This window comes from Dromiciops gliroides, chromosome 3 (genome assembly GCF_019393635.1).
Source record: "Dromiciops gliroides isolate mDroGli1 chromosome 3, mDroGli1.pri, whole genome shotgun sequence".
Taxonomy (NCBI): Eukaryota; Metazoa; Chordata; class Mammalia; order Microbiotheria; family Microbiotheriidae; genus Dromiciops; species Dromiciops gliroides.
This window is the reverse complement of record NC_057863.1, coordinates 657,700,760-657,720,793: the sequence shown is the minus strand read 5'-3', so window position 1 is coordinate 657,720,793 and position 20,034 is coordinate 657,700,760. Positions and strand designations below refer to the sequence as shown.

The 20,034-nt window shown below is 58.0% G+C and overlaps 3 protein-coding genes across 7 annotated transcripts; 1 reads left to right on the top strand and 2 right to left on the bottom strand.

The window, feature by feature from the left end:
• Window positions 1–2,297: 2,297 nt before the first annotated feature.
• Window positions 2,298–7,482, bottom strand: ODAD1 (outer dynein arm docking complex subunit 1). The gene is given in 14 exon segments (XM_043995654.1): window positions 2,298–2,689; window positions 2,988–3,066; window positions 3,410–3,513; window positions 3,615–3,775; window positions 4,067–4,238; window positions 4,425–4,507; window positions 4,809–4,943; window positions 5,335–5,522; window positions 6,409–6,476; window positions 6,577–6,690; window positions 6,770–6,892; window positions 7,008–7,197; window positions 7,414–7,461; window positions 7,463–7,482. Coding segments are annotated over 14 exon segments (1,578 nt in total). The 3' UTR covers window positions 2,298–2,596.
• A 3,597-nt stretch (window positions 7,483–11,079) lies between these two features.
• On the top strand, window positions 11,080–14,718 carry EMP3 (epithelial membrane protein 3). Of its 4 annotated transcripts, none has more exons than XM_043995006.1 (5): window positions 11,080–11,210; window positions 12,235–12,326; window positions 13,076–13,184; window positions 13,543–13,683; window positions 13,779–14,718. In XM_043995006.1, exons 2-5 carry the CDS (start codon window positions 12,249–12,251, stop codon window positions 13,937–13,939), a joined length of 489 nt encoding a protein of 162 aa, XP_043850941.1. In that variant the 5' UTR covers window positions 11,080–11,210; window positions 12,235–12,248; the 3' UTR covers window positions 13,940–14,718. The 4 variants fall into 4 exon arrangements, with proteins under 4 accessions (XP_043850941.1, XP_043850942.1, XP_043850940.1 ...); XM_043995007.1 differs by having other exon boundaries at window positions 11,087–11,257; XM_043995005.1 differs by having other exon boundaries at window positions 11,087–11,261.
• Window positions 13,352–19,986, bottom strand: TMEM143 (transmembrane protein 143). Of its 2 annotated transcripts, XM_043995002.1 has the most exons (8): window positions 19,862–19,986; window positions 19,188–19,434; window positions 18,647–18,751; window positions 18,346–18,540; window positions 17,181–17,311; window positions 16,293–16,572; window positions 15,682–15,862; window positions 13,352–15,582 (listed from the first exon to the last, which is right to left on the bottom strand). In XM_043995002.1, the coding sequence occupies exons 1-8, from the start codon at window positions 19,897–19,899 to the stop codon at window positions 15,371–15,373; spliced, it is 1,389 nt and encodes a 462-aa protein (XP_043850937.1). In that variant the 5' UTR covers window positions 19,900–19,986; the 3' UTR covers window positions 13,352–15,370. The 2 variants fall into 2 exon arrangements, with proteins under 2 accessions (XP_043850937.1, XP_043850938.1); XM_043995003.1 differs by lacking the exon at window positions 18,346–18,540.
• Window positions 19,987–20,034: the final 48 nt, after the last annotated feature.

The window sequence follows — 20,034 nt, the reverse complement described above, 5'->3', positions numbered from 1 at the left end:
CATCTCTCCCTTGCTTAAGGAGCTCCGTAGCTCCCTATTGCCCTGGGATCAAGTACTGGCTTCCAAGTATGACATTTAGAGCCTTTCACAATTTGACAGTGAGCCTTTCATTCCAGGTTGAAGGAAGAAAGCAAGCAAAGAAGGAAGGAAAAGGAAAAGGAAAAGGGAAAGGGAAAGGGAAAGGAAAGGAAAGGAAAGGAAAGGAAAGGAAAGGAAAGGAAAGGAAAGGAAAGGAAAGGAAAGGAAAGGAAAGGAAAGGATGAAGAGAGGAAGGAAGGAAAGGAAGGAGGAAGGGAGGGGTATTTATTAAGCACTATGTGTAATGCACTCTGCTAAACATGCATTGATAGAAATTGAAGAGTAAGAGTCTGCCCTCAAGGAGTTCACATTCTAATGGGAGAGAGTATATGGAAGGTTTCAACTTCAAAGTAAGTGGAGAGGTCCCATGGACCTCTGCACCAGGGGGTGCAGCAGCAAAGTAGCCAGGAATGCTGGGTTTTTCATTTATTTTTTGTTGCATGTTGAGTTTCGAATTGTTTCCCTCCCTCCCTCCCTCCAACCCCATGTTAGAGAAGGCCAGTATAGATATATAGGGACCCATACAAACCATCCATCCATCCCTCTTTCTCTGAATATGAATAGCATCCTCCTTCCTAAGTCCTTTGTAGTTGATTTGAATATTCATGTTTTTCAGAATAGTTTAGCTGTTCAGTTACTCTTCAAACAATATTGTTGTTACTGTACACAGTGGTGACTTGGTTCTGCTCATTTCACTGTCTTTCCACATTTTTCTAAAAGCCCAACCAGCTCATCATTTTACACAGCATAGTAGTATTCCACCACAACTTACTCAGCCATCCCCCGAGTGATGGTCATCTCCTCTATTTTCGTTCTTTGCCACCACAGAGAGCTGCTGTATCTATGTTCAAACACATAGGTTCTTTTCCCTTTTCCCTGATCACCTTAGGAAACAGACCTAATAGTGGTTCTGCTAGGTCAAAGAGTACACACAGTTTTAGAACTCTGGGCATAATTCCAGATTGCTCTCCAAAATGGTTGGGTCAGTTCTTCATAGTAATGCCATTTTTAAAAAAAGTAATTTCCACTGATAAAATCATGTGATGAACCATTTGGCAGTGCCAAGGACTTGGGGGACACAAACGTTTTTTTCTGGGTCTTCAGTAGATATGACTGCAGCACCTGCAGGAGCAGGGGCTAGGCTGACCCCTGGATGGTTCTCAAGCAAATCCCAACCCACACACTTTCCAGGACGATGACTGAGGGCAGTGGGCTGAAGCATTGCTATTCCAAGGCTCTTGAGTTTAGAGGTCCTGCTCTGGCTGTCCCCAGAAGGGGCTAAGGGGAGTTGGTGGTCAGTGGCTGGTGGCCTGACCTGCTTGGTGGCTGATGGTATTTATGGCCTATTACTATATAAACAGTGTTGGAAGGCACCTCGATGTCCAAGTTCATGTGACCCCTGCACCCAAGGGGCTCACTATAACATCCAACAAGGGGTCTCTATGTGAAGGCCTCAAAGGAGGATCCCCCACTTCACCAGGCAGTCCACTCCGGCAGGAGTGGGGGGAGCTCTCATTGCAAGGATTTTCCCTCATTGTCCCAGATTTTGCCACCAAGTCCCTTTCCTCTTCCCCATCCCCTCTTCCTCAGGTCAAACATGCCCACTTCCTTCCGACATCAGGAGCCCTCCACGAATTCTGGGGTCCAACCACTGGCCTCTCCTGCATGATATTCATGATGGACCCCAAGACCTTTGTACCACCAGTCGGTGGTCTCCCATGTCTGGAATGCAAGTGCCTTCACTCCTCCCTCCGGAGAATTTTCAGTTCCCTTCAAGGGGAAGACAGGCCCCCTCCGCCCTTCGCCCTTCCCTTAGTGCTTTTCCTGCTCTGTCATGTAAACTGAGCTTTCCCAAAGAGAAAGGGAGTTTTTTAGGGGCCGGGACTGATCTTATTTCAAAAAACAAACAAAAACACAACCCTCTCTATTCTCAGTTCCTAGCCCATTGTCTGGCCGGGGCAGATACTTGATGCTAATTGGATTGAAAAGTGAATTAAGGGGCAGCTAGATAGAGCAGTGGATAGAGCACCGGCCCTGGAGTCAGGAGTACCTGAGTTCAAATCCGGCTTCAGACACTTAACACTTACTAGCTGTGTGACCCTGGGCAAGTCACTTAACCCCAATTGCCTCACTAAAAAAAAAAAAAAAAGAAAGAAAAAGAAAAGTGAATTAAAAGACAGGGAACTGCAGCGCCTTACGGGCCCCCCTGGGGCAAGAAACTTTTATTCCCGGAGGTCACAGCATCACTGGACCCACCCCAGCCCCATCTCCACCCAGGCCAGGGCTACACGCTGAGCTTCGGAAGGGATGGAAGGAGGCTAAGATCCGGAAAGGGAGAGGCACAACAACTGGGAGTTGGTGATGCCCCCAGATATGGGCAGACAAGGAGTCTGAGGGCTGAAGAGAGAGAAAGCTGGGGGGTGCGGGATGTGGTGGAGGGGAGAGCTGGGTGACCAGAGAGGATGAGATCTCTGAGCAGAGTGAGGCCAAAGCCTTGGGGTGGAAGTTCAACCTTGGCCTACATGGAGGGTTTGTCTAATGACTTCTTGCCTAAAGCCAACTGCGTGGGCATGTCCTTGCCTAGTTCCCTGGTCTGTTCCCGAATTTGCATCTGTATTTAGTTGGGGAGGAAGGAAGAAGGGAAGAGTCGGTCTTGGCTGAATGAGGATGACAGCATGCAGAGAAGATGGGGAGCCAAGAGGACATTGGGGAGTCGGGAGATGGCGGGGGGAGATATGGGGGAGATGAGATGGAGGGATCAGCCAGAGTGAGGTAGGAGGGTGGGACACAGACGTGGGGGGAGGAGGTGGAAAAGATGGTGCTCGGGGACAATGGGGAGAGAGGGGAACTCAAGGAAGAGGGGTGAGAGGGACAAGGTGAGGGGCTTCCCCCAGACCCCCACTTCTCACCATCTTGAGGACTTGGGCTTTTAGTTCCTCGTGAGTCAGGGGCCTTTCGTCTGTCTGCTCCAGGCCCACAGGATCGTCCCTTGGATGGAAGGGCCTCACTGCATCGGCCATATTGGAATCCTCCCTTCCCCCAGCGGCCCGCATCTCCCCTTTCCCCTCCCGTCCTCCCAAGGGGGATCCCCTTTGCTCCTACACCCCCGGCGCTCAGTCCCTCTAGTCCTGCTCGTCCTTTTCTATCCCCTCAGAAAGTGTCCAGGATCCCTCTATGGCCCCCCAGATCTTCCCTGCATCCCCATTTTCGTCTCCTCCCTCCGTGGCTTTCATGTCTCCCAGAATTCTAACCTCGGTCCTCTCCTTTCTTCTCCCATCTGACCCTGTCCCCCTTTCCCTCCTGGGCCCCCAGTTTCTCATTAGCGTCTTACATGTTGAAGGGGGGCTGCGGGGGAACCAGTTTCTTGGGGATGGCGTCCTCACTCTGGCCTAGCAGTCTGAGGGCAGTGGACTCCGGTTTATAGGTGCTAGACTCCTGAGAGAGGGGAAGGAAGGAGCAGGGACAGGGTCAGCTGGGGAGCTCAGGCTGGGCTCCCCATCCCGGCAGCCGGGGGGTGGGGCGGGGTCTCTACCCACCGAGAACTCAGTGAAGGCCTGGGCGGCCAGCAGGTCAATCACACGCTGCTCGATGAGGCTGAGAAGCAACTCCACTATCTTGGTCCCCATGTGGCTGCCCCCCAGGAGTTCTTTGAGCCTCGTGTCATCACACTTGGCCTTGTAGAACAAAGACTGGATCGCTGCAGGGCAGGCCCCCAGCAGGAGGTCAGCAAGGGCCGGAGCATCCCTGCTCTGGGCAGGCCCCGCCCATCAGCCCCTCAACTGCTTCCTAGTCTCTGGGCTCCTGACTCCCCAGACCCTCGTTCCCTCCTCAATCCCTCTTCTCCGAGCCCCCAAGTCTTTGTGCCCTCCAGCTGAGAAGGGCTTGGTGACTTGCCCCAAGGTCACTTAATTCCTGGGGAGCTGAGTGGAATCTCGGATCCAGGCTCACACCCTGCCCTCCACCTGCTCCTGGGCCCAGGGTCCCTCACCAGCCTTGAGCTGGTCTAGGATCTTGCTCAGATTGCTGTGCTTGGCCTCCACTATCTCAGCTTCCTTAGCCAGTTCCACCTTCCGGTGCTCCAGGGCATCAAGCTGCTGACGCTTGGACCCCCGGTCCGATTCTTCTTGGGCTAAGGTCAACTGAGTCAGGGCATCCTGGATCTAGAGATGACAACGACAACGCTCAGGAATCCCTTGGGGCCTTTCGTGACCCTCCCACAAAGCTGGGAGGGGGGCATTATGTCCCCACTTTACGGATGAGGAGCCTGAGACTCAATGGGTGTCCATCTCCCTGGGGGGCAGCCAGGTGGGCTCGGAGCTTCCAGCACTAGGTACATACAGCCTCACCTCCTGGATTTCCTCCTTGAGCTTCTCCATCTCTGAGTTCTGCTCGTTGATAAAGGTGAACTCCGCAAAGTTTCTTTCCTCATCTGAGGTAAGTGGAAGAGAGAAACAGGGAGGCTAGAGAGAGAAGGGGCAGAGAGGGATCGGGAAGAAGGGGAGGAGATGGGGGGGGAGAGAAGGGAGAGCAGAGTGGGGGAGGGCGGGGAGAAGGGGAAAAGGGGGAGCCAAGGGGCAGAGAGAGACTGAGAAGAGGAAAGGAGGAGAGAAGATGGAAGGAAAGAGACGGAAGGACAAGAGATGGAGAGGGAGAGGCCTGAGCAGGCCACCGTCTCTGGCTGGCCACGGAGGTGGGGCTGCCCGGCTGCCACCTGGCCCTCTTTCCCTTACTTTCCAAGTACGTGTGGAAGATGTCCTCCGCGTTGCTCTGGCCCGTGATCTCCGCTAGTTTCTCCAACACCTCCTCGTACTGCAGCACAGCCTTCTCATGAGAGGTCTTGCGAAGGCCCTCGGCCACCTCCCGCTCTGCCGGGAGCGCCAGGGCTCAGCGGGCCTCCCTTGCCCTTCTGCCTTCGTCTCTCTCCTCCCCCACCCCGTTTCCTCTCAGGGAAGACCTCTTCTCATCACTAGAGGCCAGGGAAGTCTCCCTTGGGAGCCCCGGACCCCCTTCTGGGAGAGGATTCAGAGGCTTTGAGAAAGAAGGGCCTCCTACCTAGGCTCTAGCTGCCCTTTCCCGTCAAGGTCCTCAGTTTCCCTCGCTGCCAAATGGAGAGGAGGGCGGGTATGATGACATCTAAAGAAGTGGGGTGCCCTGGGCCAAGCTCCCGGCCCAATCTGGGCCTCAGTTTCTCTATCTGCAGAATGGGGAGTGGGAAGGTGGGCTCGACATCTGGGAATTCTGTGCCCCGGCCCTCACCCCGCTTGCGCCGGGCCTCCAGCACCTCCGCATCCACTAATCTCTCCTGGTTCTTGGTGATCAGGAAGTTGTGTAACTGCTCAAGGTGGCAGATCTGTCTCTGGACCACCTGCAGCTCCGCGTTGTACTGGCTCACATCCTTGTCCAGCTTCTCCTGCAGCTGGCTCAGCTTCAGCTTGGCTTCCTCCCTGGGGGGCAGGGGGGAAGCGCAGAGGCATGTGGGGACACAGGTGCACATGGGGGAGGGTCGCCACAGGTATGTGGGGGAAGGCATAGAGGCACATGGGAGGAACTGTAGAGGCAGATGGGGGAGGGTCACAGAGGCACACGGGGGCGGGGCACAGGGGCGTGTGGGGGAGGGTCACAGAGGCACATGGGGGCCACAAGGGCATGTGGGGGAGGGTCACAGAGGCACACAGGGGCCGCAGGGGCATGTGGGAGAGGGTCACAGAGGCACATGGGGAAGGCTTGAAGGGGCACACGGAGGAGGGTCGAAGAGGCACATGGGGGAGATTGGGGGAGGGGGCAGGGAGGCACAAAGGGGGCAGGGCACGCAAAGGCACTGATGGGGCCAGTCTTCATGAAAGCCTGGATCCCTCATCCCTGGATGGGGGCTCAGGGAAGTAGCCTGAAGACGCGAGGAGTCACATCCTCAATCCCGGCCCCGGGAAAGAAGCAGTGTGAGCCTTGGGGGGCTGGAGCTGGCTTCCTCGGGCTCAGACAGGACTGCACCAGAAACACATCTAGAGGGGCCTGGTGCCCCCCGTCCTGGAGAGGATCCCAGGGAGCCTCCCAGACAAACATATTTGGGTGGACCGTTGACTTCACCCCATAGAGGATCCCAGAGATGCCTAGTGGATAGGGGGCTGGTTCTCTGTCTCAAAGAGGGTTCCACAGACATCTATAGGGGAGGACTTCCGTGCTGGATGGGGCCCCAGGAGCCAGTCCCAGCCACACTGAGAGGAGAGCATTGACTCCCTCAGTCTGACAGGCCTGTCCCAAGCCCCAGTGCCCGCACTCACCCAGCTCAGAGAGGGGAACACCCCGGCATGGCAAGAAAGGGCCACAGGTTACCTGGCGTCAAAGGCTGCGTTGGAATTGTCTATGTGGGATTGGATGTTGGAGCGGATGTCCTGCAGCTCCTGCTTGGCCAGGAATGGACGGCAGGTCTGTGAGGGGGAGGCAGAGACGCCCCTCCTCCCTCCTTCCCCTGCTCCCCCGCCCAGTGACCCTGGGCCTGACCTTCTTCAGCTGGTGGTCTATGTGCAGAAAGCGATTCCTCTGAATGTGCAGCAAGCCCAGCTCTTCCCGAAGGATCCTGTTCCTCACCAGCTGCGTGTCGAAGCGCGTGTTGGCCTGCAGAGCAGGATCGAGGGTCACGGGGCCAGCCCCACTGGTCACCTGGCGCCCTGTGGGGGCCCCTGGGGGCACTCACCCGGTCCAGCTGGTTCTCCAAGATGGTCACCCTGCGGAGGTTCTGGGCCTTCCTCTGCAGCACCAAGCCCGGGCCCCGGAGGTCCTTCAGCTGCATCAGGACTCGCTCCTCCCACTTGGCAATCTGGGGCCAGGGTAGGGCCATGGAGAAGGGCCTCTGCCCCCGGTCCTCCTCCTCCCAGCTCCCCCCTTGGCCTAGAAGGAAGGGCTCCCTGAGGCCTGCCCGGCCCGGGCCCCACCTGTTGGTCCAGCTTCTTCAGGCGCTGCTGTTCCTTGACCACCTCTTTGTAGAGCTGCTGCCTGCGCCCCAGAAGGCTCCGAAGGTCCTTCTCCCGAGCCTGGTCCAGGAGCTTTCGGGCTTGACTCTGGGAGATCTTCATCTTCACTTGAAGCTCACTCTGTTCCTGTTGCAGACGACTGATCTCCACCCTGCCAGATGGAGGCATTAAGGTTCGGGTCACCTGGAGAGCTGGAGCGGGCCACCTGGGAGGTGGGCCATCCTATCCAAACCCTCAGGCCTTAGATGAAGATCCTGAAGGCAAGGGACTAGCCCAGGCTCCCACAGGGGCCCTGGGTAGCCTCGAGTGCTCGGGAATCATTTCCCAGTCTCCCTGGCCACCCTCCACCCCTGGGACCCAGGCTCACATTTGCTTGTGGATCAGCTGCTGGGTCTCTCTGCCGTAAGCCTGCCGCTCCCCCTCCATCACCCGGCATTGTCTCTGCAGGCGACTCAGCTCCCCCTCTGCTGGGCAGGGGGCAGGTGCGGGCCGGCTCAGGGGGGAGGGGGGCTGGTCCAGCAGCCCAACTCCGACCCCCCAGGCCGGGAGCACTTACCTGAGCCATCCAGGTAGGCTTCGCTGTCCTCCGAGCGCACGCTGCCGGCCAGCGGCATGGTGGCTGAGGGGAGAAGGCGACTTGGGGGGTCCGGGGGCATAGAAAGATCCACGTTGAGAAGTTGGGGGGCAGCTGAGGAACGGGAGGGGCGGGGCAGGGGCACCAGGGACCCTACCCGTCTAGACACAGACATGGCCTGGCTACTTTCTCTGTTGTGGTCCTGGTTGCTGGGACTACAGTGTCAGGGGTGGGGATTGGGGAAGCTGTCTGGGGCGGGGAGGGGGACGGGGATCCCTCCCTCACGCTCCTCCCTCTTGTTTTCCCTTCCCCCCCCACACTCCCCCCTTTCTCTCCCTCCCTTCAGCCGTCTCCTGACTCTTCCAGGGGTGGGGGGCGGGGCGGGGCAGGCTCAGAGCATCTCTTCCCGAGGACTCCTGGTGTCTCGGGCTGGCCGAGAGGAGGCATGAGAGCCAAGGGGGAGGAGTGGGGTGGGGAAAGGGGTGGGGGTGGCGGGACTGAAGGACGGGAAGATGACGAGGGGTGGGACTCAGGAGGATTTGAGAAGAGGGGCTAGGGGAGGGGTTAAGTGGGAGATTTAAGAGAAGACTTTGAGAAGGAGGGACTGGAGATGGGAGGGAGTGGGACGCAGGAGATGGGGGTTGTAGAAACACATTGGGGGGCTGAGGGGCGGGGCTAAGGAGGATTTGAGGGGCAGGGCTTGGGAGGAATTAAGATGGGGATTTGAATTAAAATGAAGGATTTGAGGAGTCGCGGGTGGGGGGCTGAAGCTGGGGTTGAAGGGGGAGCTGAGGGGGCGGGGCCGGAGGGATAGGAAAGGAGGGAGGAGATGCCCAGGGCAGGGCTAAGAGTGGAGGGGCAGGGCTTAGGAGCTGCTGAGAGGGTGGGGCTAAGAGGAGAAGGGCTCTTAATGCGCAGGTGGCAAATAGGGACTAAGTAGGTGGAGAGAGAGCTGCTCACCGCCTCCTCCCTCCCTCGCACCCCCGCCTAATGCGCCTGCGCACCAACAGTCTTCGCGCTGCCCTGAGCAGGGGGCGGGGCCTCCCTGCCAGGCCCTCCTTCCCGTTCCCTCAGTGGCTGGATGGGGCCACGCCCCCGGCCCGCGCCACCCTCCACGTGCTGCCAGCCCGCAGTTCCCGAGCGCTGGGCGTCGAAGGCAAGTGGGCTGCAGGCCAGCTCTGGGCTGGCTTCCCCGAGGGACAGGGCGTGCCTGAAAACTGCTTGTGGTTTCCTGTTTGAGGAAGCAGTAACCGCTTCAGCCTCCTCCCGGGACTCAGCCTGATGCGGGCAGGCTAGCCAGCCACTCTGGACCTGCCCACCTCCCAGCAGGAAACCAGCCCTCCGGGATGCAAAGGTTTTCTGCCATCAGGATCAAATATGTCTCTTTGAACCCCTGGCTTCTGGGTTGGCCAAGTGCACTGCTTGATAGCCAGGAAGGAGCCTTGGGGTTGGAGTCAGAGGAGGTGGGTTCAAATCCTGCCTCACCTTATGAATTTAGGCAAGTCCCTTTCTTGATCTAAGCAGAGCTTTACTCAGTGGCAAATTTGAACCCAGGGCTTAGGACTCCTATCAAGCCCAGGGCTCTTACTGGGTATCAAGCCTGTAAAATGAGGGGCTTAAGTCGTGGGACTTCAGAGGGCCCTTCTGAAGTCACCTCTGAAGCTCCTTCAGCTTTCTAGTGGATGGTATAATCTCCACCCTGTTCCTAAACTGGCTCCGCTTCCACCCCCAAATGACTTGGTATGTTTTTGGTTGTTGGTTTTTTTTAATTGTGTGGTGGGTTTTTTTGATGAGGCAATTGGGGTTAAGTGCTTTGCCCAGGGTCACACAGCTAGTAAGTGTCAAATATCTGAGGTTGGATTTGAACTCAGGTCCTCCTGAATCCAGGGCCAGTGCTTTATCCACTACACCACCTAGCTACCCCTAGTGGACATTTTAAGCTCAATTTGGCCAAAACTGAACTCATTATCTTTCCTCCTAAACATCCCCTTTTCTGACTATTACCATAGAGGGCACCACCATCATCCCAGTTCCCCATTCTGGACTAAACACCCCACAGCCCAGGCCCCACCCTGTATCTAAGCAGATGCCAAGGACTGCCCATCTCAATTCTGCATCACGTCTCCAATGTGCCCCCTTCTTGATTCTTACACTGCTCCCACCCTGGTACGGGCCTTTACCACCTCAGGCTGGGACTAATGCAATAACTGATTAGGGAGGGGGGAGGGATCTGCCTGCCACAGATGACCCCCTGTTCCAGTTCATTCTCCACTTAAGTGTTAACTGCCCCTATTCAATAAACTTCGGTGGCTCCCTATGGCCTCTCAGGATCCAACACAGAACCATCTGGTTACCGAAGCCCTTCATATCCCAGCCTGTCTTCTCACACTGCATCCCTCAGCACACGATCTTCAATAAAGTGACCTTGGCCTCCTGGCTGCTCCCACAAACAAGACTCTCCATCTTGGCTCTGGCCAATCTCTCCCCCCCTTCACTCCCACTACTGATCTCTCTGGCTTCCTATGGGAAGCCTTCCCCAACCCCTCTTCATCCCAGTTCCTTCCCCGTGTCAATTATTTCCTATTTATGCTGCATAAGTTTGCTTCATATATGCTGTTTTCATGTCGTCTACCCTGCTAGACCATATTCCTGTAGGGTAGGAACTATCTTTTTAGTTTTTTTTTTGGTATTCTCAGCCTGAGGAGTAGCAGGTGTTTAATAAATATTTATTGGGCAGTTAGGTGGCGCAGTGGATAGAGCACTGGCCTTGGAGTCAGGAGGACCTAAGTTCAAATCCGGCCTCAGACACTTAACACTTACTAGCTGTGTGACCCTGGGCAAGTCACTTAACCCCAATTGCCTCACTAAAAAGCAAACAAATGAAATAAATAAATAAATATTTATTTATTGACTAGTTAGCTTCCCCATCATTGGCATCATAAGACTCCAAAGTCCTGCCCTCCAGCGACCTTCCCTGACCCTCAGTCTCTGCAGGTTCTGGGACCAGGGGCGACGGTGAGAGAAATCAGACGACACAAGTTTGGAGGGGACAAATTAATAAGAAGAAAGACAGACACACATAGAGATATAAACAGAGACAGCGAGACAGAAAGTAAGACAGAGAGGGAAAGAGAGACAGGACACAGAGAGAGGGAGAGACAGAAAAAGGAGGTGTGTGGTGATGTATGATTCCACGGAAGCTCGGGTCCCACCAGTCTTTTTCCAGCTTGTAAATAAAAAGGGGAGTAAGAGTGTATGTCCACCAGACAGAGAAATACAGAGAGATAGAGACCTAGGCAGGGACGAAGGGTAAGAGAGACTAGCTAGACTAGGGAGTGGGTCTTCAGAGGAAGGAAGAAGGGAGGGAGGGAGGGAGGGAGAAAGGCGGGGGCTGGGCAGGCGGGGGGGGGGGGGGGCGGGGGTGGAGGGAAGGAGGGAGAGAGCAGGGCGGGGCAGGGAGGCCGGGAAAGGGGACCCAGCATTCGCTCTGACTTCCCCTGGCTGCTCTGGCTAAGTGCTTCTCCCGTTATCTGGCTTGGGCTGAGAAAGAAAGGAGTCTTTGAGACGGCAAAGCCCCCATCTGCCTCCAGGTACCTTCTACTTCGACAACGAGAGGGGGAGAATCCCAAAGCACTTAGTAGGTATGGGAGGGGGAGAGGAAAGTGGGAGGAAGGTTGGGAGAGAGGGGAGAGGCAACATTCCTTGGGATCCGCAGATGGGACACCCCCCCCACGCAGATGCGGGGGCAGAGAGTGTTCTGCCAAAGACCCCAGCTGTCTCTTCCTGCCAGGTGCTCACCCCCCCCCCCCCGTCCCGCCCCGCCACCCCCATCCAGGCATCTGGGCTAACAGCCGTTAGTCTTCTGCTCAGTCCCACAGAGACACAAGGTTTCTCTGCTTTCCTCTGCCCCCAAGTCCCGGACCCCAATTCTCCAACTCGACCGATTCTCTCAAGAGACCCAGGTGTCTCTCCCAACTAATTCTCTTTAGTGCCCCACACCAAGCCAGGCAGCCCGACCTGCCTGCACCTCGGTTTCTCTTCTAGGACCTTGCTCCCCTGGGGATCCACCATCTCAGCCCTGTTGGCACCCCAAAGCTCCAAAAGCCTCACCCTCTGCTCCCCATCTCATTTCCTTCGCCCCAGTTGTCTGGCTGCCTGGCCCTTGAGGGAGGGGTGACATAGAGAGGGCAGGGAGGCCTGGGGCTGGGGTTTCTCTGGTGGGAGAGAAGGGGATGAGTCACAGTGATTCACTCTGACCCCCCACCCACCAATGGGGGAGAGGGGAGGCGCCCATTGCATGCCTGAGTCCCTGGGGCTGTGCCTCAGCCCAACTCTGAGACTGGGGAATTGCTGGGAGGAACTAGGTGGGGCACGTTTCAATCCTCCGGTGAAGGTTCTAGCTGTTAGAATGTGTGGGAGGGGGAAGTGAGGGAAAAATCCCAATCCAGCTCCCGCCCGCCCACCCTCGGTCCCTCAGGAGCTCGACTCCCTGACCCTTTGGGGATCCAGGCATTTCCTCCAACTCCACTAGGGAATAGCCAGGCTGGGCTTCCCCTCAACTTCTTGCCAACCCAGGGCATCTTGGTGCCAGCCTGAGCTCTCCTCCTCCCCCAGACTCTGTGGGCACCATGTCCCTGCTCCTGGTGGTGGTCTCTGCCCTGCACATCCTCATCCTCATTCTGCTCTTCGTAGCCACCCTGGACAAGGTAAGGCTGATGGCCCAGGGAGGGGCGAGTTCTGGCTGCAGCCAGCCTTCTTCCCCCGCCCCCCCCTTTCCTGCTCTTCTCACAACCCTGTCCTTTCAATCACTCAGCAAGCATTCACCAATGCAATTCAACTCAGTTTTATGAAGTGCCTGCGATAAGGCTGGCACTGTGCAAAGCACCTTTGGGATAGAGACAAAAGTGAATATTCCTCAAGGAATTTGCGTTATAAGGGGGAATAACCGTCCGTGCACACGTGTACACACATACATGCACACGTGTATCCTTATGGGAGGGAGGGCACTGGCAATGCAGGCAGGGGGCATCAGGGAAGGCTCAGTGCAGAAGGTATCTGAGATGTCTCGAAGGGAGTGGGACAGAGGTGAGGAGGGGGCACTGCAGGAAGGGGCCACCAGTGAAGGGTTTTCAAGCTAGACAGAGGGGTTTAGCAGAGAGTCAACAGGGAGCCTGGGGAGGTTCTGGAAGGGAGAGATGTGGTCAAATTGGAGCTAAAGGGGGGCAGCTAGATGGCACAATGGATAAAGCACTGGCCCTGGATTCAGGAGGACCTGAGTTCAAATCTGGCCTCAGACACTTGACACTAGTTGTGTGACCTTGGGCAAGTCACTTAACCCTCATTGCCCCGCCCCCCAAAAAAAAGTTAAAGGAAAATCCCTGGGACACCCTCCCTCACCCCCCATTCCTGCCTCCTGTCCTCTTCCCTAATCTGCCTCTTTCTGACCCTGCTTCAGTCATGGTGGATCCTCCCTGGGAATGACTCACTGAACCTTTGGAAGGAATGTGTGACATTCTTGAACCAATCTTCCCAGGTCTGGGAATGCAGAAATGTCAGCGAAAATGGTGAGGGAGAGCCCCCCCCCCATTAACCCTCACATTCTTGGCAGTCTACCTGTGGATTCTGATGGGTGCAGTCCCAGGGCCCAAGACTTCCAGGGCTGGAAGCCCTTCTTCTGGGGAGGGTGGGGCCAGTGGGAATGAATGAATGAATGAATGAATGAATGAATGAATGAATGAATGAATGAATGAAAAAAGCATTTATTAAACACCTACAACATGCCCAGCATTATGCTAGACAAGAAAAATGCAAATACAAAATGGCCCAGAGTCCCTGGGCTCAGGGAGCTTCCAGTCTAAGGGAGATGAGCAGGGAAGGTGTGGCAAGGGGACTCCTGGGGTGGCTCAGTCTCTCCATCCCCAGGCTGGCTGAAGGCCGTACAGGGCCTCATGGTGCTGTCCCTGGTGTTCTGCTGCCTGTCCTTCATCCTCTTCATGTTCCAGTTATACAACATGAAGCGAGGGGAGCTCTTCTACGCCACCGGCCTCTGCCAGCTCTGCACCAGTAAGTGCCTCGGAGCCTACAGGGAGGTCTCTGGGACAGGTTGGGGGAGGCCAGTGGGAAGGGGACTGCCCTAACTCCCTCTGTTCCTCCCTCAGGTGTGTCAGTATTCACCGGGGCCCTGATCTATGCCATACACGTCAAGGAGTTCCATCATCCCGGCGGCTCTTTTGGCTACTGCTTCGCCCTAGCCTGGGTGGCATTTCCCCTGGCGCTGGCTAGCGGCATCATTTACATCCACCTGAGGAAACGAGAGTGACCTCCCCTCCCCCGGCCAGCTGGCCCTGGCTCACAGGCCCTAAGCAGTGAGACAGCAGCAAGGCCTCCCCAGCTACCCTGCCCCAAGGGGCAGGTCCTGACCCTGGCATCTGAGTTTCATCCTCTGTGGAATGGGGGAGCAGAACATGCTTCCTGCTTCCTCCTTCCTCTGGCCGAGCCCCTTTGACATACACTTCCTGCCCCGACACTCAGTGCTTTGACTCAGGCAGCTGGTGGCACAGGTGCCGGTCCCTGGGTCAGGAAGCAAGACCTCAGTTCAAATCTAGCTTCAGGTACTTACTAGCTGTGGGACCCTGGGCAAGTCACTTAACCTCTGCTTGCCTCAGTTTCCTCCACTGCAAAATAAGGATAATAATAGTGCCTTCCTCCCAGAGTTGTGAGGATCGAGTGTCATTAGCACGGTGCCTGCACACAGTAAGTGCCCTATTAATGCTTATTCCCTCCCTTCTCCCCCAGCTCTGACACCTCTGTCCTAACAGGGTCCTTGCCAAGGCCCCTCGTGGGGCCTCTCTGGGCTCTGAGCCTTTGATCACATTGGATTGGGAGGAGGCAGAAGCCTTGGCTTCCATCCTGGCCCTCTGACCGCGGGGAAGTCACTTTCTCTCCCGAGGCCGAGGGCACCAACTGTGGGGACAAGCCTACGCAGTGGGAGCCCCGAGACTTGGGGGCCTTCTCTGGGCCCCAGCTCCTTCCTCTTCAATGGGAGAGCCATAGCTCTGATCAATGAGATCCATGAAGTAAAGTGCTTTGTAACCTCTCTATCGGGCAGGTGTGAGTTCTGTGCCTGCTACACCAGGGGCTCCCCTCTGGGGGCAGGGGTCCCACCCACAGGGCAGAGGAGAAGCCCAGCTGCAGAGCACTCCTGGGGGAAGGGAGGAGACACCTGCTCTCTGCCTCCAGCCAGCTCCATACTGAGGTTCTGGGAGGGCACGACCAGACCAGTCTTTCAAGGGAGGCCGGGCACACCAGCAGCCACACCCAGGGGCCAGCCCCCCTGCTGCTCAGCTCAGCCAGTCTTGCCCCCTCAGGGCCCCACACACTGAGAGGTGTAAACAGGGTTTATTTCTTTGGGGAGCCGGAGGCTGAGGACAGGGATCGGTATTGCACATGGAGGAACTGTAGGTGGGATGGAACCAGAGGTAGCATTGGCAGAAGTTGGTATGAACATCAGGCTGGGGGGAAGGCACGGGCATTGGGAGGCGGTCCCTGCTCCCTTCCCAAAAGGCCAGGGCCACAGGGAGAAGCTCCTCCAGCCTTTCCCAGGGTCCCGTGCCCCTCCATCCCTGTGGCCTTCCTTCTCATCCCTGGGAAAGAGGGTGGCCCTCAGCTGAAAGTCTCAGTAATCCTGGAAGCCTGTGGGGCCAGGACTACAACCTGAGGAGCTCAGGTGGGCAGAGAGATGACAGGAAGCTCATTCCCTGCGTGGCTGGGTCCCGGGAGGTTCCAGGGGTCTCTGAAGCTGGGCGGTCCAGGAGGGGCTAGGGCTTTCGCAGACATCAGGGGGCGTGTTTCGGGACAGGGCCTCAAGGTGGCTGAGGGCCCGGGCCCCATTGAAGGTCACTTCACAGCCGGTCCGGGCTAGGAGCCAGGCCTCTACGGAGTTCTGCAGCCACCTGGCACTCTCTAGGGGAAGGGAAGGAGCGGGATGCCAATGGGTAAGCCGAGGACCTTGGAGGTCAGGGGCAGAGGGGGAGCCTGGCTCTGGGGAAAGCTGCTGCTTACCCTCGGGGGGCCCGGGCTCTCGGCGCCCCATGAAGCTGTGGGCCAGCAGGACTTCCTTGGCATGCTCCTCCTGTGCCCGGAGCACCAGGGCGGAGATCAGCTCCGAGTTGTTGGACGTGCTTCGGAAGTACAGCATGTGAGCCAGCTCCAGGGCCTGCAGGTTCCGGTGCTGGCCGAACATCTGCAGGGGAAGGCCGAGGGGAGGGGTGTCATCCCTCGAGGCCGAAGACCCTGCAGTGACACCCCCCACCCCATCAGCCACTCCTTCAAGAACAAAAGGACTGCCACGTGCTCAGGCCCACAACACCCGCTCCCCATTTGCAGGAGGGACCCAGCCTCAGTGTCCTTGAGCATAAAAAGAGGAGTTGGGCCAGACGTCCCAAGGCCCCTTCCAGGCCTAACATTCAGGAATGGATTCGTGTGTTCTGGGGTCTCAGGACAGAGGCTGGGGCATCCATCACCCCCCACACGCACCTGGGCTGGGAAGACTCTGTGCCCAGGCAGTGGACCCTGAGGGCAGCACCATGGGGGTCAGCTTTCTCATTTTACAGAGGAGTAAACTGAGGCCCGGGAAGGGAGGGCTTTGTCTAAGGCCAGGGCCCCGGGCTCACCTTGGAGGCTCGGTGTGCCATGAAGATAGCAAAGAGCAGCATCAGCAGGGAGGTGGCCACTTTGAGGTCAGAGACGACCACCATGCCCACGTTGACAAAGAACACCAGGCCCGAGACCAGGAGCGTGGTGTTGAGCAGGGCCCGCTGCAGGGCGGGCGTCCGCACCTTCAGCTCAGGGAGGAGCTGTTCTAGCCCCTCCAGGGGGGTGTCCTTGAAGCTCTTCAGCACCAGGTGCCCCCGCTTGGTGCGGGCGGCCACCACCACCCGCTTAAAGTAACGCCTGAGCCCAAAGGGCAGGGTCAGGAATTGCCTCTGGCACCCGCCTGCCTGCCAAAGCAAGACTTGGGGGGTGCACTGGGGAGGGAGCGAGAGAGTCTGGGACCTTGGGCAAATCCTTAAACCTCCCTGGGCCTTGGGTTCTTCTTCTGTAAAACAGAGGTCCCTTCTAGCTCTGAGAGTCTAGAATTGGTCCGGGCTGTTACTTACTACCTGGGTGACCTTGGACAAGTCACTTCTCTGGGCCTCAGTGTCCCCCTCAGTAAAATGAGGGGGTTGGACTCGGCGATCTCTGAGGCCCCTTCCAGTTCTGACACATTCTGTGACTCTAGGCTTGCTGTGTGACCTTGGGCAAATCCCTGCCCCTCTCTGGGCCTCTCAGTCTGCTCTTCTGTAAAACGAGGGGGTTGAACCAGACCGGCTCCAGCATGCTCTGGCCCTGGGCTAGCAAACCCTTCCCCTCTCTCCAGCTGGCTGCTCTGGCCTCTCTAAGACGACGGGGCTGGAGGGCAGCATGCCCAGGGTTCTTCTCATGTTATCCCCCCCCACCTGGGGTACCCTCTCAGGGCATGAGCTCAGGCCGCCCCCACCCAGGGCAGCCCCCATGCTCACCGCTCCGCAGGAACGGACTTGGTGAAGAAGCCTCGTTCAGAGCCCACCATGGACTTTCGGGGGAGCCGCCCCACTCGCTGGCCCAGGGCCCAGAACTGCATGTAAGCATAGTGGTCCAGGTTGATAGTCACCTGCGGGTACAAAGGGCAGGTGCCTGGTGGGGGGCAGTCGGAGCTTGGCCCCCCACCCCCACCCCATCTCCTGTGCCTTCCCCACCCAGGCAGCTGGCACTGTGGCCCCGGCAGCCTCTGCCCCCAAGATGCTCAGCAGAGGCCCTCCCGAGCCTCATGTCACATGGCCAAGGGAATGGAGGAGCATCTCCTCCACTGAGAAGCTTCAGAAAAGGAGGCCCATTGCCCCAAGCTCTCTCCCCTCCCAGCCCTCAGGCACCCCGCCCACTCCTCCTTCACTCACTCCTCTGGCCCAGGCTGCCTGAGCCCAGCCAGGGGCTCGCCCCTTTGATCATCCCCTCTCCCTCCTTGCCAACCTCTGCCAAGCGAGCACCAGCCTCCCATATCCTCCCCTCCTGCCCCCTCCCAGTTCTCGTCCTCGTCCTCAGAGGGTCTCAGGCCTCGCTCCCGACTAGGTACCTGACCCTGTGTCCTTCAGGAAGCGTGCTGGTTCTCCTCTCACCTGGCCAGAGCACGTTCCTTCTCCCCGCCCCACCTGGGCTGTCTTGGACCACCCTGAGGGTCCTGTGGGTTCAGTTAGCCCCTCAATGCAGATGAAGAGAGCGGCAGACCCAGCCCCTCATCTCCCACTGTGGCCTCCCAGACTTCTCCAAACTCCCAAGGGGAGCGGGGCCTGTCCCTCTTCCACTGCCCCTATCTCCCCTCGGTCGCTGACCTGGGCAGGGGCCTCCCTAGAACACAGCTCTGCACAGCAGCTCCCTGAAGCACAGATCTGCCTGTCACTCGCCTGCTCCACAAGCCTCAATGGCTCCCTACTGGCCTGCTCAGTTTGGCCGGGTCCGCCCTACACAAAGGTCCTGGCAGGCACCACCTCCTATGGGACGTCTCTGGTAGCGAGGCGGCCTTTGCTTGGTAGAGATTTCAGATTCCCTTTTGTGGGTACAAGCCATGGCCCCCAAAAGGAGCCAGAGAACCTGTGAGCAGGGGCGGCAGGGCGGGGGTCCAGAAGGGACCTAAGCAGTGCAGGCTGCTACCTGAACCTCGTCCTGAGGGTGGTGGACCACCAGGGCGTAGGCCAGGGCATCCTCTGACAGCTCCGAGAAGTTGGCTTGGTCCAGCAGCGGCCCCAGGGCCCTGAGGACCTCCTGCTCGTTGGCCAGCCGCTGGGGATTGGTGAGGGAGGGCTGCTCTAGGGTCTCCCGGTCTGGGTTGATGGGGTGGTACAGTGCCTGCAGGGAAGGGGCAGGGGCTTGGGGTCCGGGTGAGGGACCGTGCTGCCCCGCCAGGACCCCGCTTCCCGCCAGCACTCGGGCAGCCCCCGGGGAGGGCCCTCACCTGCAGCTGGGTCAGGGTGCGGTTATACTGGTACAGGATGCACAGGTCAACCCGGGACGAGAACTCCAGGAGCTCTGCCCTGGCAGAGGGGCTGCAATGAAACTCCTGTGGGGGGGGGACCGGACATTGTGGGCTGGGGGGGGGGATATGGGGGAGGGGGCTCCTCTGGGGCTGTGGGCAGTGGACTCCCTGCCACGTCCCCAGCAAACTGGAAACGCCTCTTCAGTTCCCTCCGCCCCACCCCCCAGTAGCAGGGGAGCACAATGTCCCCAGAACCTGCTCGGAGTTTTAATATACTTGAGTTCCCCTCTCTTCCCAGTTCTAAACTTCCAAGTGAACTAAACTTCCAAGGGGCTGGGGATGGGAAGAAGGGGAGGAGGAAAATTCAGCTGTCCCGGAGGATGCTGGGAGTTGTAGTTTTAGAGTCTTCCCCCCAGTGTGCGCTGGAAACTACAACTCCCAGCATGCACCGGGGTAGCCACTCCAGCCCAGGAAGGAGGGTGGGGGTGGTGCTACTGGAACCTGTAGTTCCCCAAATGACCTGCAGGAGGAGCTGCAGTAACTGGTCCTTGGAGAAGGGGATGAAGCGTTCCTTATACTGCTCGGCCCAGTTCCGGGGCTCCGTGGGGTTCCACATTTTCCGATACTCTCCCATCTTGGTGGTCAGGGAGGTGTGCGGCCGAGAGGCAGCCTCGAGGGCCCAGGGCCTCAGTGGGGGCCGGGGGCAGCCCCACCACCCGGCCCCACAGGCTGCTCGGGCTACCCGGAACATGCTGAGCCCCAGCACCCTAAAGTGAGGAGGGGGATAAGGATCAGAGGGCTGGCTAACTACATGGCCAAAGCAAAGGAGACTGAGTGGGACCAAAGTTCACAGGTCACTGCTGCCTTTCCCAAAGCCTCGCCCTCCTCCCTGTCCTCCCCACCCCCACCCCGGGACATCTCAACTCGGGCGACTACAGAGTTCCCAGTCCCAGCTCACAGTCCACCTCGGGGCCTTCTCTTCCGCACCCGATTGGCATGAGGTCAGATGTCAGGAGTCAAAGGTCACGAGATAGACCACACGTTTTCCCCAAGACACACCCTCTGGGCAGCGGGGAGCCGGGAAAGCTATTTCGGGTATGGGTTTGAATGCATCTCAAGAATCCCCGGGGTCACCCCAAAGCCCTGTAATAAAAGCGCACCCCCCGCCCCAGAAAGCCTTTCCCACCCCCTCACCTTAGAAAGCTTTGGTTGTCATTGAGCTTGGCGCACATGCGCAGGGCCCGCAGCCCGGGCCTCCAGGTGCCACTTTATTTGAGGGGCAGCGCATGCGCGGGGGTGAGGGCGCAGTTTCGTCTCCTTAGGTGGCTTTCTGGGATACGCATGCGCCCACGTGGAGGGGGGGGGGG